A 15,344-nucleotide genomic window follows, 5' to 3' on the forward strand; every position below is an offset into this window, starting at 1 on the left:
GTAATCTGTGCATACTACGGCCGTGTATATACAGAAGGGGGGGGATGTGGGGTGAGTTTGCAATGAGGTGAGAGCTTCCAAAGGTGAAGTCCGCGGGAGAATATTTTAAACAGATAAGCAAAAAGTTCCAGATGCCAATCTGAGTTTGGAGAACCGCGTGATTTCTGAGATCGGAAAGAGACTAAAAAAACTGGCTGAGCAAAGCATAATGCAAATTGCTAATGTTTTTCTTTCCCAAGGAGGTGCTTTTATAATGAAGAGTACCGTGCTGATTGTGATCCTAGGCTGCCATTCCGTCCTAGGAGATCAAAGAGAGGACATTCTCATGAACAATAAGGGGTTAATGAGAACACAAGGCCCAAACATGTTAATGTTTGGTGAAAAAGAGGCTGATCCTCTTCCACTTCTCTCCGATTGGCACAGATGGAATAGATCACTAGTGCCAGGTGGAAACAAATTTCATGGCACAATGTTGGTGAAAGGTATCGAGGGTCAGGTGTGCTGGAGGTGTGAGGTTGGCAGCAGCTTAAATCTGCTGTGGAATGTCACACTCCCAGAACCAAGGTACCGATCCAAAGTTTGGTTAAAAGGTATAGTGCAGTACAATGGGTACATGCAAAAGGTGGAGGGTGTGGTTCAGGAGTATCTTGTCTTGGTTATCCAGAGTGAGATGGTTCCAGATTGGAGAGGAATGAGCAGGAGGCGTCAATTCTCCTACAGGAGAGACGCAGGGGACAACATCACACTCTGGAACTACCAACAGAGAGTGTCTCTGAAACAACTATACACACGTAAAGGCTGGAAAGCCGAGGGTTGGTGATTCTCGAAACAAGAAGTAAAAAATCGAGATCAAGCCACATTTCCAGGTGACAGAGGGTGGGGAGAGCGATCCCGAGGGAGGGAAAGCCAACACAGGGAACCCCATTCTCACTACACGGGTCACAACAGGGGACAATATTACACAGTCCATGTGCAGCCACTTATCCTCATGCTAGTTGGGTAAGTGAAGAGGTACTCTTAATTGAAAGATTGCAGAGAGTACAGTCTTCCCAACCTCAGGTACGCATTTTGCCTCAGGACATAAGGGGGGAAGGGGTCCAATCAGGACAGTTGGGGACATATTTTGTCAGGGAGATGCTAAAAGATCCTGTACAACTGAGATTGGACAAGGAGAGGTTTATCGATTTTTCTGAAGAAGGATCTTTTGCATGGAAGCTTCGAGATGTTTGGGTGAACAAATGGAAAGGGTGCAACACTTCTTTACGCACCGCTACTTCCTTAGTTCCCACCTCAACACATGCCTTACACCATGACCTGAGAGGTCAACATTTTTTGGTGCTAGACGGGGAGGTGAAACAAGTAGAGTTGTCCTCATGCGGGCAATTCTCACAGAGGTACCCCTGTTTGCCGGGGCAAGTAAAATTTAGTGAAGAAGCCTGCTGGCTCAGTAACACAGAATGCGAGGCTACCATTCAAAAGATCCGCCCGGAAGCCAAACCGATAGTTCCGGTGGCTGAAGGAAAGGTTTGTTTTTTTAACAATGTTTAATGACACATTCAAGGTACATTTTCATAATGGTTCCGATAAGGTGGATCTTTCAAGGGGAACATATTGTGTGAGCGGAGATCCCATATGGATCAAGTCATCCAAGTTTGCTGACGTTATTCCTCAAATTGTTAAGAGAACTCTAAAGTTCAAAGTTTCACGGGAAGTTCCCCTCCTGAAAGATAACACGACATGGGACAAAGGGGAACAGGTTTTGACCCAAGACGACCACACTTTGTTACAACGGTTATACAAACAGAACACTAAGTTAGAGGTAAGATTTCACCATGATCCAGGTGATCTTAATGAGGTAGAACACAAATATAAGCAGGTGAGTTCCAGTCTGACCTGGTGGAAAAGGTTTCCGGCGATGTTCCAGGGACACTCGGACTGGGCCTCTGCAGTTCAAAATTTCTTCCTACACCCACTGGTCATCGGGATGGGGATGACAACTTTGGGCATCATTATCCAGGTGAGGTTGTGTGTTAAATTATGCAAAACAAATTAACCTGGTCAAGAGATTGGTGCCTCATAAACAATCTCATGAACCAATATTTCAAATTAAGTGATATAAGGGGTTACGGGTATAGGTGTAGCAGTACCTATGATGGAGCTGATTGTATAAAGGCGTTCTTTTAGAAGACACCTGGCACTGCTCCGTTGTTTAACAGACAAACAAGTTTCACTTTTCTGTGATCATGCAAGTTTGTAAGTGATACGCAAGGGGGTGCTGGTGCCGGAGCAAAAGGTGATTTATAACATATATTACAAGTCAAGGACATTATAAGTATAGTGGCAGTAAGCAATGTGAGAATTTTTCATTTTCAGTTCTGTGCTGATTACTTTCAAGTCCTAGCAGCTCTAACATGGTTCAGCATTAAGTATGGCTACCGCTTGAGGAAAAAAGCTGTTCCTGTGTCTAGAGGTTTTAGTAGCGATTGACCGGAATCTTACTCCTGAAGGCATGCGCTGGAAGATGGAGTGAGCTGAGTGAGAGGGGTCAGAGGCAATTTTGGTCGCTCTCTTTCTGCACCTGCTAGCGTAAAGATCCTGCAGGGAAGGTAAGCTACAGCCAATTGTTATTTCCGCTGATCGGATGATGCGCTGCAGCCTCACCTTTTCTAATGCTGAGCAGGAGCCGAACCATACAGTCATAGATGATGTTATGGTGGATTCGATGATTGCAGTGTAGAACTGCACCATTAGATTTTGAGGTAGGCCGAACTTTTTCAGCTTCGGTAGATGGTACATCCTCTGCTGCGCTTTCTTGACAATAGTGGCAGTGTTGTTGTCCCATTTTAGGTCGTTTGAGATTGTGGACCCAAGAAACTTGAATAACTCTACCTGAGTTATTGTGGATCCATTTATGGTTAAGGGAAGGTGCTTGGGGGAGATCTCCTAAAGTCTATTATCATCTCCATAGTTTTCAGAGTGTTTAGTTCCAAGTTGTTGCTGCTGCACCAGGAGGAAAGCTGTCCCACCACATGCCTGTATGCAGACTCGTCCCCATTTTGTATGAGACCAACTACTGTTGTGTCGTCTGCAAACTTCAGAACCTTAACAGATGGATCTGGGGAGATGCAGTCATTGGTGTAAAGTGAGTAGAGCAGTCACAGCCCTGGTGCACCAGTACTGACTGTCAGAGAGCTTGATGTGAGTTTACCAAGTCTAACACACTGTCTTCTGTCGGATAAGAAATCGGTTATCCATTTGCAGATGGATTCAGGTATGTGTAGCTAAGAGAGCTTGCTGTGTAGCAGTGATGGAATTATGGTATTAAATGCAGAGATGTAATCTATGAATACAATCCTGGTGTAGGTGCCTGGGGTGTCTAGATGTTGTAGTACTAACTGCATACACATGTTCACGGCATCGTCTGCGGATCTATTAGGCCTGTAGGCAAATTGCAAAGAGTCCAGCAGGGGATCTGTGATGGATTTCAGATAAGTCATTACCAGTTTTTCAAATGCTTTCATGACCAATGATGTCAGGGCAACAGGCCTGTAATCATTTAAGCATATAGGTTTTGTTTTTTTTGGAATTGGTACAATAGTTGAGCTTTTAAAACAGGAAGGATCAATTGAGAGTTCTAGAGATGCTTTGAATAGGTCTGTGAATATAGGCCCTAATTGATCGGCACAGCGATTCAAGCATTTCGCAGAGCCAGTGTCTGGCCCCATTGCTTTTCCTAGTGTTTTGTCTTTTGAAGAGTTTATTTACATCTGAATGGCATATTGTTAGAGCATGCACATCTGGGGACAGGTTATCAGATTGTGTCTGGTCTGCTGTGTTATGTAGATACTGAGGCACTGCAGGGGGTGGAGACAATGGCTGGCTGGAGGAGTGCTCAGTTTGCCTGTTACACAGTTGTAAATTATGCAGACTGACTTGGTGTGTTTGGCTATTATTGCTAGTGTCAAACCTGCAATAAAAAGTACTCAGTTCATTTGCAAGCTGCAGGTTGTGTAGTGAGGGAGGAGATTTCTTCCTGTAGTCTGTAATTTCATGTAGAGATTTCCATATAGTGGATGAGTCGGCGTTGGACATTACTTTCCTCAGTATCAGATTCGCAAAACCAAAGCGCTGTCTCACCCCTAGACTCGGCTAACAATGTCAAATCCAAGGAGACAGAACGCAAAATTTGCGAATCCAAGATCGCTTTAGGTTGCGAAACTGACACTTCAAAAGCGCAAGCCTCCGCAATCTGTGGAGCAGACTGCAAGGTGTTCAAAGGGTTACTTTTGAGGCTGCATGGTTTAGGAATTTTCTCCATAGCAGGATTATGTGAGAAACAGGCATCAGATCGCACAGATTCAAACTCCAAACAAACAGAAGAGAATCTATCAGAATTCACACAGGTGTCCACAAACGAGGCACACCCATTCATTTCAGGTCGCACAGTGTTTAAACTCACTTGCTTTACCCCAGGAAAGTGTAACGATTGGTGTCAGCAACACAGATTTTTCTGATTATTGGTGATCTGCAGTATCACCAATAATACAGATGCTATACCTGATTATGTGGTGATCTGCAGAATCACCAATAATACTAGCATAGCTAGACACAGGACACCTAATGTGGTATTGTGTTTGGTGCAACAGTAATTAGAGAAGTTATCTCCCGAGGAGCGGGAGATACAGACAATACTGCAGCCAAGAAACCCTGAGGGGCAGGGGATTCAGACTGCACTGCAGCCAGTGGACGCCTGAGAAGCAGGGACCACTGACGGTGATAGAGAGTATGATCACCTGAAGGGCAGGTGATCAAGACTAAGTGATAGCCTAGGATCCCCTGAGGAGCAGGGAATACAGACTGTACTGCAGCCAAGAATTCCCTGAGGAGCAGGGGATTCAGATAGTACTGCAACCAGTGGACACCTGAGAAGCAGGGACCAATGACTGTGCTGCAAGGGTAGTCACAGGTGGAATAAGTGATTATGACTGTACTACAGCCAAGGATTCCCTGAGGAGCAGGGAATCAGACTGTACTGCAGCCAGTGGACCCCTGAGGAGCAGGGACCACTGACTGTGCTGCAAGATGATCTCCTGAGGAGCAGGTGATCAACAGACACTGCTTGCAGCTAACAGACACCTGAGGAACAAGTGTCACAGACAGTACAGCAAGACTGATCACCTAAGGGTTAGGTGACATGACAGCCCTTAAGATTTCCCTCACTAGTGGCAAGACCCACTAGTGAGGACAGAAAGGTCAGACAAGCAAGGTCAGCAACAAACGGACAGATACAGTACAGAGGTGGAAGACTGATTCGGTATCAAGGTACAGGCAGTGTCGGCAACAGTTATCAGATAGGCAGAAGTACCGAATCAGTAAGCAGGAGAGTAGTCAGGAAAGCGAGAGATCATAACAGATAAACAGTAGTAATATATCAATATCCTAGTCTACAATACAATAGTACTTAAAGCTATCAACGGAATCTGACTAAGTGTGAATTCCCAGCTCTGGCTGGGAATTCCCAGCTCTGGCTGGTTCTAACACACTGTAAGATCTGACTAGGGTCTGAGTGCTCACACGTAAGCATTTGCAACAGCAGACAACTCGCAACTGACAGGCAAGTCCTATAAATACCCAGAGCGCTCCACAGCGCCGCACCAGTCACTCAGCCAATCCGGAGCATAGCTGGAGTCAGCTGACCGGCTTGATCAGCTGACTCCCCTTTTACTTGCATAAAGGTCCTGTCGCCTGGCGCGCGCAGCTCTTAATCTGTGTGCACTAGAAGGACCAGGCCAACCAGCAGCATGTAGCTGCGCGGCAGAAGCCGCCGGCTGGAACGCGGAGATGGCCGCCATGCCGCTTGCCCATGCGGCGGCATCTCCGCTATTCTTTACAGAAAGGCAGGAATAATCATGTGACAACGGTGTCTCTTTATTGGAATCAATTGGTTGGTGTGTGTGCAATTCATCCAAAATCGTCTGCCACACACAAATCACCGGATCCACAAAACACTCGTCACACTCATCAGAATCAATCAAAATATACATAGAATCAAGACAAGCATTCAGAATATCTTCGCTTTTTGCGATGTAAAAATCTCAAAAGGCCTTCCAATCAAACTCAAATTCCTCCATCAAAGCTCCCAACTCCCACGGAGCAAATGGAGGTTCAAACAACCCTGTATCAAGGTAACCTTCATATGGGTTGGGATCAGGAAGATGCACAGATTTTTTAACTGCTTTAATATAATGTATGATCCTACCTATAATAGGATCCACATATGCCTTTGCAATGAAATCTGAAGAAAATCGAATATTCCCTCTACCCTGGGAATTTGGTTTGGCTGGTCATTCTGTAACGTTTGCGGAATCGTTTCCGTGGTCAGCGCACCAGACGTGCGCTAACGCGGCGGAAATCCTCCACAAACGTGTAATTGGGAGAACCCAGGTTAGGTGCAATGCACTGGTAGAGGGCAATTCCCACCGGCAGATGGAGCTGTGGAGTGCAGACGAGCCCTGCCTCTGCACTGCCACAGATGCCGGATGGGAATTGTACAAGCAGGATCAAGCAGGGCTGAATAGCCCTCAAAGAGAAATAGCACAGGGACAGACAGAATGTGTGTCGCCCCCCAGCGACGGTGAACACACATCAACGGAAAGAAAGCATGAATGCAATCGCAAGAATGGCGATTGCCAACAGACACCAGACTGAGAAGGACAGAGCACGAGAGTAGCAAAGGCACAGCAAGCAAGAATCAGAACAAATAAAGAAAATAACAAACGCTAACTAAACGCGAACACCGCACTCATTCGCAACAGCGAACGCGTTTCTGCATGATCACTGCGCATTAGGCGCCCAGTGATAAGCGTGCCACCCTAACTGACCAATGACATACAAACACGAAATAGAGAACGCGAACGCTTGCTAAACGGTTACCTCACCGAGCCTACAGCAAGCGTTCGTATCAGACAACACAGACAGACAGGTGGGGCTGCCAGTAGCAATCGCTGCTCTGGCTAGCACCCCTAAGGCAGAGATACAGAAGGAGGCACTGCCACTACCACTAGGGCGAGTGCGATCCAGACAGATGGAGCAGCCAGTAGCAACCGCAGCTCTGGCCTACACTCCCAGACAGACAGAACGATTCTCTGTCGACCGCCGCTGGCAACAAGGCAATCGAGACACAGAAGGAAGCACTGCCACTACCATTAGGGCTAATGCAATCCAGACAGATGAACAGAAGGGGCTACCATTAGCAACCGCTGCTCTGGTTAGCACCCCCAGACAGACAGAACGATTTCCAGTCGACCGCTGCTGGTGACAGGACAATCGCAACAGAAAGACAGTACAGGCAAAACAGATAATGCAACCTGACTGTACTAGAAGAGCTGCCTAGTGCAGTCCCAAGGAATTACTCTAAGATAAACTTTAGCAAACAAACAGGGTGGATACTCTAGGAGAGTTCATCAGTAACAAACCATGAAGATGACCAGCAAAGGATTCTGGGAGAACATGGTATTTATACTGCCAGCCTTCAAAGGAGGCAGCTAGGCAATTTGCATAACAAATGTATGCAAATTCCTTAGCAGCAGAGCAGGTCTGAAACTTGCAAAGCAAAGACCGGTCTCTTTGCCAGAGACCTGCAGCCCTCAGACTTAAGGAATGGTCAAACAGCTGTCTGTCTGTGCAGACAGCTGAGCGGATCATTACACCAAGTTTCTGTGAAACTAATAGCCGCAGAGAGATGAAAGTCATTCTTTGTTCTGATCAGTAGTTGAACCTCATCTAGTTTGTTGCATATGGACCTGACATTAGAGAGTATGATTCCAGGTAGTGGAGAGTGCAGTCCTCTGCGTCGAAAGCGAGTCTGGATCCCGGAGCGCTTGCCTCTTCTTCTAAGCCTCACTGCCTGGTTCAGCACTGTAGCTCCACTGGTCAGAATCCCCAGAAGGTCAAGAGTAGATGAAATATCCAGGGGTAGATTATATTTAGCTAAGTTCCGAATGCTCAGTAGTTGTTCACTGGGGAAGGTTATCCGGGTTGGGTTGGACAAGGCAATGTTGAAAAACAAAAATACATAAAACCAACATAGAAAGACAGAGCAAGCTGCCGAGGCTGCCATCTCCAGGCGCCACCTTATGTGCAGTATCAGGGACAGAAGGAGGCACAAGAGGACAGAAAGGGGCACAAGAGGACAGAAAGAGGCACAAGAGGACAGAAAGAGGCACAAGAGGACAGAAGGAGGCACAAAGGGGCACAGGAGGAGGTAAAAAAGAAGGGTACGGAGGGAATCACTTCTATGTGTAATAAGGAGCACTTGGACTTTTGTCAGTGCAAAAACCTTATAGGCGTATTTATGCAGTGAGGGTCCAGTATGCATGGACTCACAATGTAAGTGACTTGTTTTTAATTGATTTTAAACTGTGAAATAAAAGTGTAACTCCCTGCTGATAAATATACTGAGCCTGGCTTGTGGTTTGTCCCTTTGGTGGTTGCCACTGTGTACCAACGAGCACTGGGTGGTTGCAGGCTTCAGCAGTAGGAGTGACAGTTATAACAGTGCTGAGGAGTAAAGATACTCCGTGTATAGCAGCATGTTGGATCCAGCCTCCGGCCTGGGTATGGTAAGACATTTTAAGATTGGCTACTTGTATATGGGCATATTATATTGTGTGGTATTTATAGTTCCACTTATGATACAGGCCAATTACTTTGGTGATGTCTTATCCTTCGGAGCCATATTTACAAAGGTTTTTTTGTGCTCTCTGTATAGGTAGCCAGATGTGCCCCAGTGTTAAGTAGCCCCCCAGTATAGGAAGCAGATCCCCCCTCCCCCACTCTCTTTCTTTAGCTGCCTGGCTGTAAACGGAACTCACTCATTAACCCATTGCTGGTGTGAGGAAGGGAAAGAGAAGGCTGTGTGTACCCTGCATTTGTGTGCACAGGAGATCGGTGTGGTGGTGGAGCTTAGCAGATATGGGGTGGAGCCAAGCGGTGGGGTTGGGGGCATGGCTTTGCAATGGTTTGTGGCCGGGGCTTCACCGTAGTCCCGATGCCCCTTCCAAAAGAATATTACAGTGCCCTGTGTGACCCGCTCAGGTCGCTCAGGGCAAAGGTCAGCCCTAGATGAGAAAATAAAAATGAAAAGTAATGTTGCCAAGAACAGGACATCATTCCAAAATGTATGAAAAGACAAGGGGAGAACTGGTCAGGGAGAGCCAAATGATATATCACTATTAGGGATGATCAATGAGATGAAAATAATTGATGCAGGATTATGGACATTTCTAATGCATATGTAGGCAGCTTAAAAATGCACCAATCAAATATCACCAAGGATGAAATTGATTGGTCCATTTTCAAGCTGAATATATTTACATCCAGAATTTGCATAATCCTGCATCAACACAATAATAATTACTTGTGTCTCATTGATCATCCCTAATCTGTTGTGACAAAGTCGATACCCAAGAGGTAATCATAGTTACATATAGTTACATAGTTACTTTGGTTGAAAAAATACATCCGTCCATCGAGTCCAACCAGTATAAAGTACAACACCAGCCTGCTCCCTCACATATCCCTGTTGATCCAGAGGAAGGCGAAAAAACCCTTACAAGGCATGGTCCAATTAGCCCCTAAAGGGAAAAATTCCTTCCCGACTCCAGATGGCAATCAGATAAAATCCCTGGATCAACATCATTAGGCATTACCTAGTAATTGTAGCCATCAATGTCTTTCAATGCAAGGAAAGCATCTAAGCCCCCTTTAAATGCAGGTATAGAGTTTGCCATAACGACTTCCTGTGGCAATGCATTCCACATCTTAATCACTCTTACTGTAAAGAACCCTTTCCTAAATAAATGGCTAAAACGTTTTTCCTCCATGTGCAGATCATGTCCTCTAGTCCTTTGAGAAGGCCTAGGGACAAAAAGCTCATCCCCCAAGCTATTATATTGCCCTCTGATGTATATATACATGTTAATTAGATCCCCTCTAAGGCGTCTTTTCTCTAGACTAAATAAACGCAGTTTATCTAACCTTTCTTGATAAGTGAGACCTTCCATCCCATGTATCAATTTTGTTGCTCGTCTCTGCACCTGCTCTAAAACTGCAATATCTTTTTTGTAATGTGGTGCCCAGAACTGAATTCCATATTCCAGATGTGGCCTTACTAGAGAGTTAAACATGGGCAATATTATGCTAGCATCTCGAGTTTTTACTTCCCTTTTAATGCATCCCAAAATTTTGTTAGCTTTAGCTGCAGCGGCTTGGCATTGAGTACGATTATTTAACTTGTTGTCGATGAGTACTCCTAAGTCCTTCTCCAAGTTTGATGTCCCCAACTGTATCACATTTATTTTGTATGGGGCTAGACCATTAGTACGTCCAAAATGCATGATTTTACATTTCTCAACATTGAATTTCATCTGCCATGTATGTGCCCATATAGCCATCCTATCAAGATCCTGTTGCAATATGACACTATCTTCCTGAGAGTTGATGATTCTGCACAATTTTGTATCATCTGCAAAAATAGCAACATTGCTCACTACTGCATCTACTAGATCATTAAAAAATAAATTGAAGAGCACTGAACCCAGAACAGACCCCTGTGGGACCCCACTGCTAACAGTCTCCCATTTTGAGTACGATCCATTGACCACAACTCTTTGTTTTCAGTCCATTAGCCTGTTCCCTATCCGTGCACACAGACTCTTCCCCAGTCCTTGCATCCTCAACTTTTGCACCAGACTTTTGTGGGGAACAGTGTCAAAGGCCTTTGCAAAGTCCAAGTATATCACATCTACAGCATTCCCAATATCCATATTAGCATTCACTACCTCATAAAAGCTGAGCATGTTAGTCAAACAGGACCTGTCTTTAGTAAACCCATGTTGATGCTGAGAAATAATATTATTTTCTACTATGAAGTCATGTATAGTATCTCTTAGTAACCCCTCAAATAGTTTGCATACAAGGATTTGTCCCAGGTTGTGTTGGATGGGAGCAGGGGTGCTCGGATAGTACTTTTTAAAATCCGAATTGATCCGGATATCCGAATCTGACTTTTTAGATATCCGCGTGAACACGGATATCCGGACGCATTATCCGCGGATATCCGACCTATTCGGATATCTAGATAAAAAAACTGAAGTGCCCTTTTAAATGCTTCCAAACCGTTTTGGAAGGTGAAAAACACACCTCCACCCTTCTCCTCCTTCTCTTCCCTGTTCATGGATCTTGTCTTCCAGGGATTTGTAGGATGTCAAAAGCAAGCTCACATACATTGGCCAGGAATCGAATCCAGGCCAACTGCTTGGAAGGCAGCTATGCTCACCACTATACTGCCACACAGTGAACGCTTCCCTGTAGGAAAAAGTGGTGTTAAACTTCTTGGAGCAGACTTACTTCCTCCCTCCAAAAGACACACATACATCCCCATAAAATCATTTAGCAGCAATTGTGTGCACAGTCTCTGTGGCGCAACTGGTTAGCGCATTTGTCTGTTAACCAATGGTTGGTGGTTCAAACTCACCCAGGAACGGCCCTTGCCTTTTGTGTTTAACAGTTGTCCGAAGAGAACCCCAGATAGCCACTTAGCAGCAACTGCATGCACAGTCTCTGTGGCGCAATTGGTTAGCGCATTTGGCTGTTAACTGAAAGGTTGGTAGTTCAAACCCACCCAGGGACGGCCTTGCCTTTTGTGTTCAACAGTTGTCCGGAGAGAACCCCAGATAGCCATTTAGCAGCAACTGCATGCACAGTCTCTATGGCGCAATTGGTTAGCGCATTTGGCTATTAAACGAAAGGTTGGTGGTTCAAGCCCACCCAGGGACAGCCTTGCCTTTTGTGTTCAACAGTTGTCCGAAGAGAACCCCAGATAGCCATGTAGAATCATCTCTCTCTCTCTAGGACTCTATGCCATTGAACTGAATTTTCAGCTTAAAACCATCAATGGATACCGGCGGAATTTCACAGGCAATTTCGGTATTCCGCCGGATTGAAAAAGCAATTCCGTTCTGACGGAACGGAATGGCCAATTTCCGTCTGGAATCGCGGAAAATACAATTCCGCGGAAAGAGGTGACCATCCCTACTAGAGAGAGAGAGAGAGATGAATCTACATGGCTATCTGGGGTTCTCTTCGGACAACTGTTGAACACAAAAGGCAAGGCCGTCCCTGGGTGGGCTTCAACCACCAACCTTTCGGTTAACAGCCAAATGCGCCACAGAGACTGCTCATGCAGTTGCTGCTAAATGGCTATCTGGGGTTCTCTCCGGACAACTGTTGAACACAAAAGGCAAGGCCGTCCCTGGGTGGGTTTGAACCACCAACCTTTTGGTTAACAGACAAATGCGCCAACCAATTGCACCACAGAGACTGTGCACACAGTTGCTGCTAAAAAAGAGAGAAAGAGAGGGTGTGACCAGCAAGGTCTGTCAGTCTGTAGAGAAAGACTTTTAGGTTTGTTTTCAAGAAGCTGGTTTGCTCTGCAGATAGTGCAGGCTGCACATGGAGTTTTGCTTGTTCCTGATATTGAAGGCTGAATGTAAGCTGGTGGCCAGGACTGGCACTTTTTGCTTTATGTTTGAACTGTACTTAACAAGCTGTCAAAAGACTGTTGTTTAAGAAGCCTGCTGTCAAATAAACTCTTGTTTGTTTTGGAAAATTACACCTGTCTGTGCTGCTATCTCCCACTGAGTACTCACCATTTGCAGCTGATCCCACATACTGTGTTTTTTTTGTAGTTTGCCACTGGAAAAGCGGCGATCCGGACCGTTAATTTGCCTAAAGTAAAATCTCTGATGATCCCTGCTCTGGAAGATTAGCTACACCAAGATAACCTTCAATGTCAAACATTTTTCATAAAACGTTACTCAAAAAGTAAGAAGGTTAAGGGTGAAGAAAGAGGCTGTGGCTACATGTCGAACATCTTTAGTAAGAAAAGAATTTATCTGCTTTCAATTAAAGTAGCTCGGTATCAGGGGTTTGACAGGCGATACTATTAACAGTTACGTAAGCCAAGCTCATTCTAGCTTAACCTCAATTTCAACTTTAAGAAAGTATTTATTTATTTTTGTGTCAGTTGTTAATATATATATTTCAAAGAGAGAAAGAAATACCTGTGAATATGAATTTGCAATAGCCAATATTTTAGTCTCTTCTTTCAAGCAGCTATATATAATCATTGCCATTTGTACTGGATCCTCTTGAAAGTTATCCTGGAGGGGAAAGTAATTATATATAAAATATTACATATACACACACAAATATTTACAATGAAATCACTATAAAAGATGAGACAAGGCAAACTATAGAATATTGCATCAAAATGACAACAAACTAACTGATTTCTAAAATAACAATTAAACTGTATATGTAGAAATATAGAAGGCAGCTTAACCACTTTGCATATCGGGGTTTTTCCCCCTTTAGGATTCCTGACAATTTTGTCATCTCAGCTGTCACTATTGATACATCAATAACTTTTTTTTTATTACTTATGCCATCAAAGTGATACACGTACTTTTTTTCAGGACAATCTAGGCTTTGTTTTGGTAATAGAATTATTTAATTTTATAGGTATTTGATATGGAAAAAATAGGCGTCCGAGCAGAAAATAAAATTTTTTTCATAATTCACCCTTCACAAATTTTACATGACAAGTGCAACAATTATACAACATCTAAAAGCAGCTTACTTGTCTTCATTTATCCTTAATAAAGCTGTCTACACTTAGTACGCCTGTTTTTTTTTTAATCATTTTATGATATATCATCAACCTTATATTAATGCTATCTGGAGGATGACTTTACGCAGTTAAAGGGACTCCGAGCAGTGCAGAAACTATGGAAAGATGCATATCATTTTAAAGCTATCTTTCTCCTCTTTCCAATGATATATAAACCGTCGCCCTACGCCTTTTAGTTTTCGCTATTTTCGTGATCGTAATTGCCGCGGCCGTGATTTCGATCACGAAAATAGCAAAAGGCGTAGGGCGACGATTTAGGGATCGTCAGAAAGAGGAGAAAGAGGGCTTTAAAATGATATCCATCTTTCCATAGTTACATTGTATTACACAGGGCGACTTTTTCTCAAAGTCAGCAGCTCCATTCAGTAGAATGGAGCTGCTGACTTTAGTTTCTGCACTGCTCGGAGTCCCTTTAAAGATTGGAACATTTCTGTGACCACTGTGAGCCTCTTGCTATGTATACAACCTTATAACGTAGGTTGTTATTGGCTAGTAAGCCTTTTTCCTTTTGGGTGCTGGGATTCACTTTTGCTGGCCTGATACCTCAGATGTAAAGCATGGTGGAATTGTATCACATACCTACTTGTGATCTGCGCTGATTCAATTGGATTACAATGTAGGCTGAAATTGGGCTAGCATTGATATTGATCATTGCTAATAAGAATGCAGAGATAAAAAGGTGTCGATATCGGGTCCATCAATTGCTACAGGAACGTGAGGGCAAAGGGGCAATTCTGTATGATGACCTGAGAGCACACCCAGACAAGTTTTTCCATTACACTAGGACAGTGCAACCTTTAAGACATAAAGAGCCACTTGGACCCGTTTTCGAAAAGAGAAAAAAACTGGGAGCCGCAAAACCATTACAAAACAAATCTAACACTGTATATATTGACCCCCATATGCACAAATCGTTAGCAGATATGACCCCCATATGCACTAATCGTTAGCAGATATGCCCCCATATGCACAAATCGTTAGCAGATATGACCCCCATATGCACAAATCGTTAGCAGATATGACCCCCATATGCACAGACAGTTAGCAGATATGACCCCCATAAGCACAATCCTTCAGCAGATATGACCCTCATACGCACAGTCCTTCAGCAGATATGACCTCCATATGCACAATCCTTCAGCAGATATGACCCCCATATGCACAAATCGTTAGCAGATATGACCCCCATATGCACAAATAGTTAGCAGATATGACCCCCATATGCACAAATCGTTAGCAGATATGACCCCCATATGCACAGATAGTTAGCAGATATGACCCCCATATGCACTGATCGTTAACAGATATGACCCCCATATGCACAGATAGTTAGCAGATATGACCCCCATATGCACTGATCGTTAGCAGATATGACCCCCATATGCACTGATCATTAGCAGATATGACCCCCATATGCACAGATAGTTAGCAGATATGACCCCCATATGCACTGATCGTTAGCAGATATGACCCCCATATGCACAAATCGTTAGCAGATATGACCCCCATATGCAGATAGTTAGCAGATATGACCCCCATATGCACTGATCGTTAGCAGATATGACCCCCATATGCACTGATCGTTAGCAGA

General features: G+C 44.3%; 1 protein-coding gene and 1 non-coding gene across 2 annotated transcripts in view; one reads left to right on the forward strand and one right to left on the reverse strand.

Annotated features, from left to right (window-relative positions):
* STAT1 (signal transducer and activator of transcription 1) overlaps nt 1-13,220 on the reverse strand; it is a 1,171,385-nt gene extending 1,158,165 nt beyond the window's left edge. The window contains exon 1 of the mRNA XM_068244925.1: nt 13,125-13,220. Within this exon, the coding sequence (XP_068101026.1) occupies nt 13,125-13,196 (72 nt within the window). The 5' untranslated portion in view covers nt 13,197-13,220. The remainder of the gene's footprint in view (nt 1-13,124) is intronic.
* On the forward strand, nt 11,765-11,838 carry TRNAN-AUU (transfer RNA asparagine (anticodon AUU)). Its single transcript has one exon. It is a non-coding gene; the product is annotated as a tRNA-Asn (tRNA).
* Nucleotides 13,221-15,344: the final 2,124 nt, after the last annotated feature.

This window comes from Hyperolius riggenbachi, chromosome 7 (assembly GCF_040937935.1).
Source record: "Hyperolius riggenbachi isolate aHypRig1 chromosome 7, aHypRig1.pri, whole genome shotgun sequence".
NCBI lineage: Eukaryota > Metazoa > Chordata > Amphibia > Anura > Hyperoliidae > Hyperolius > Hyperolius riggenbachi.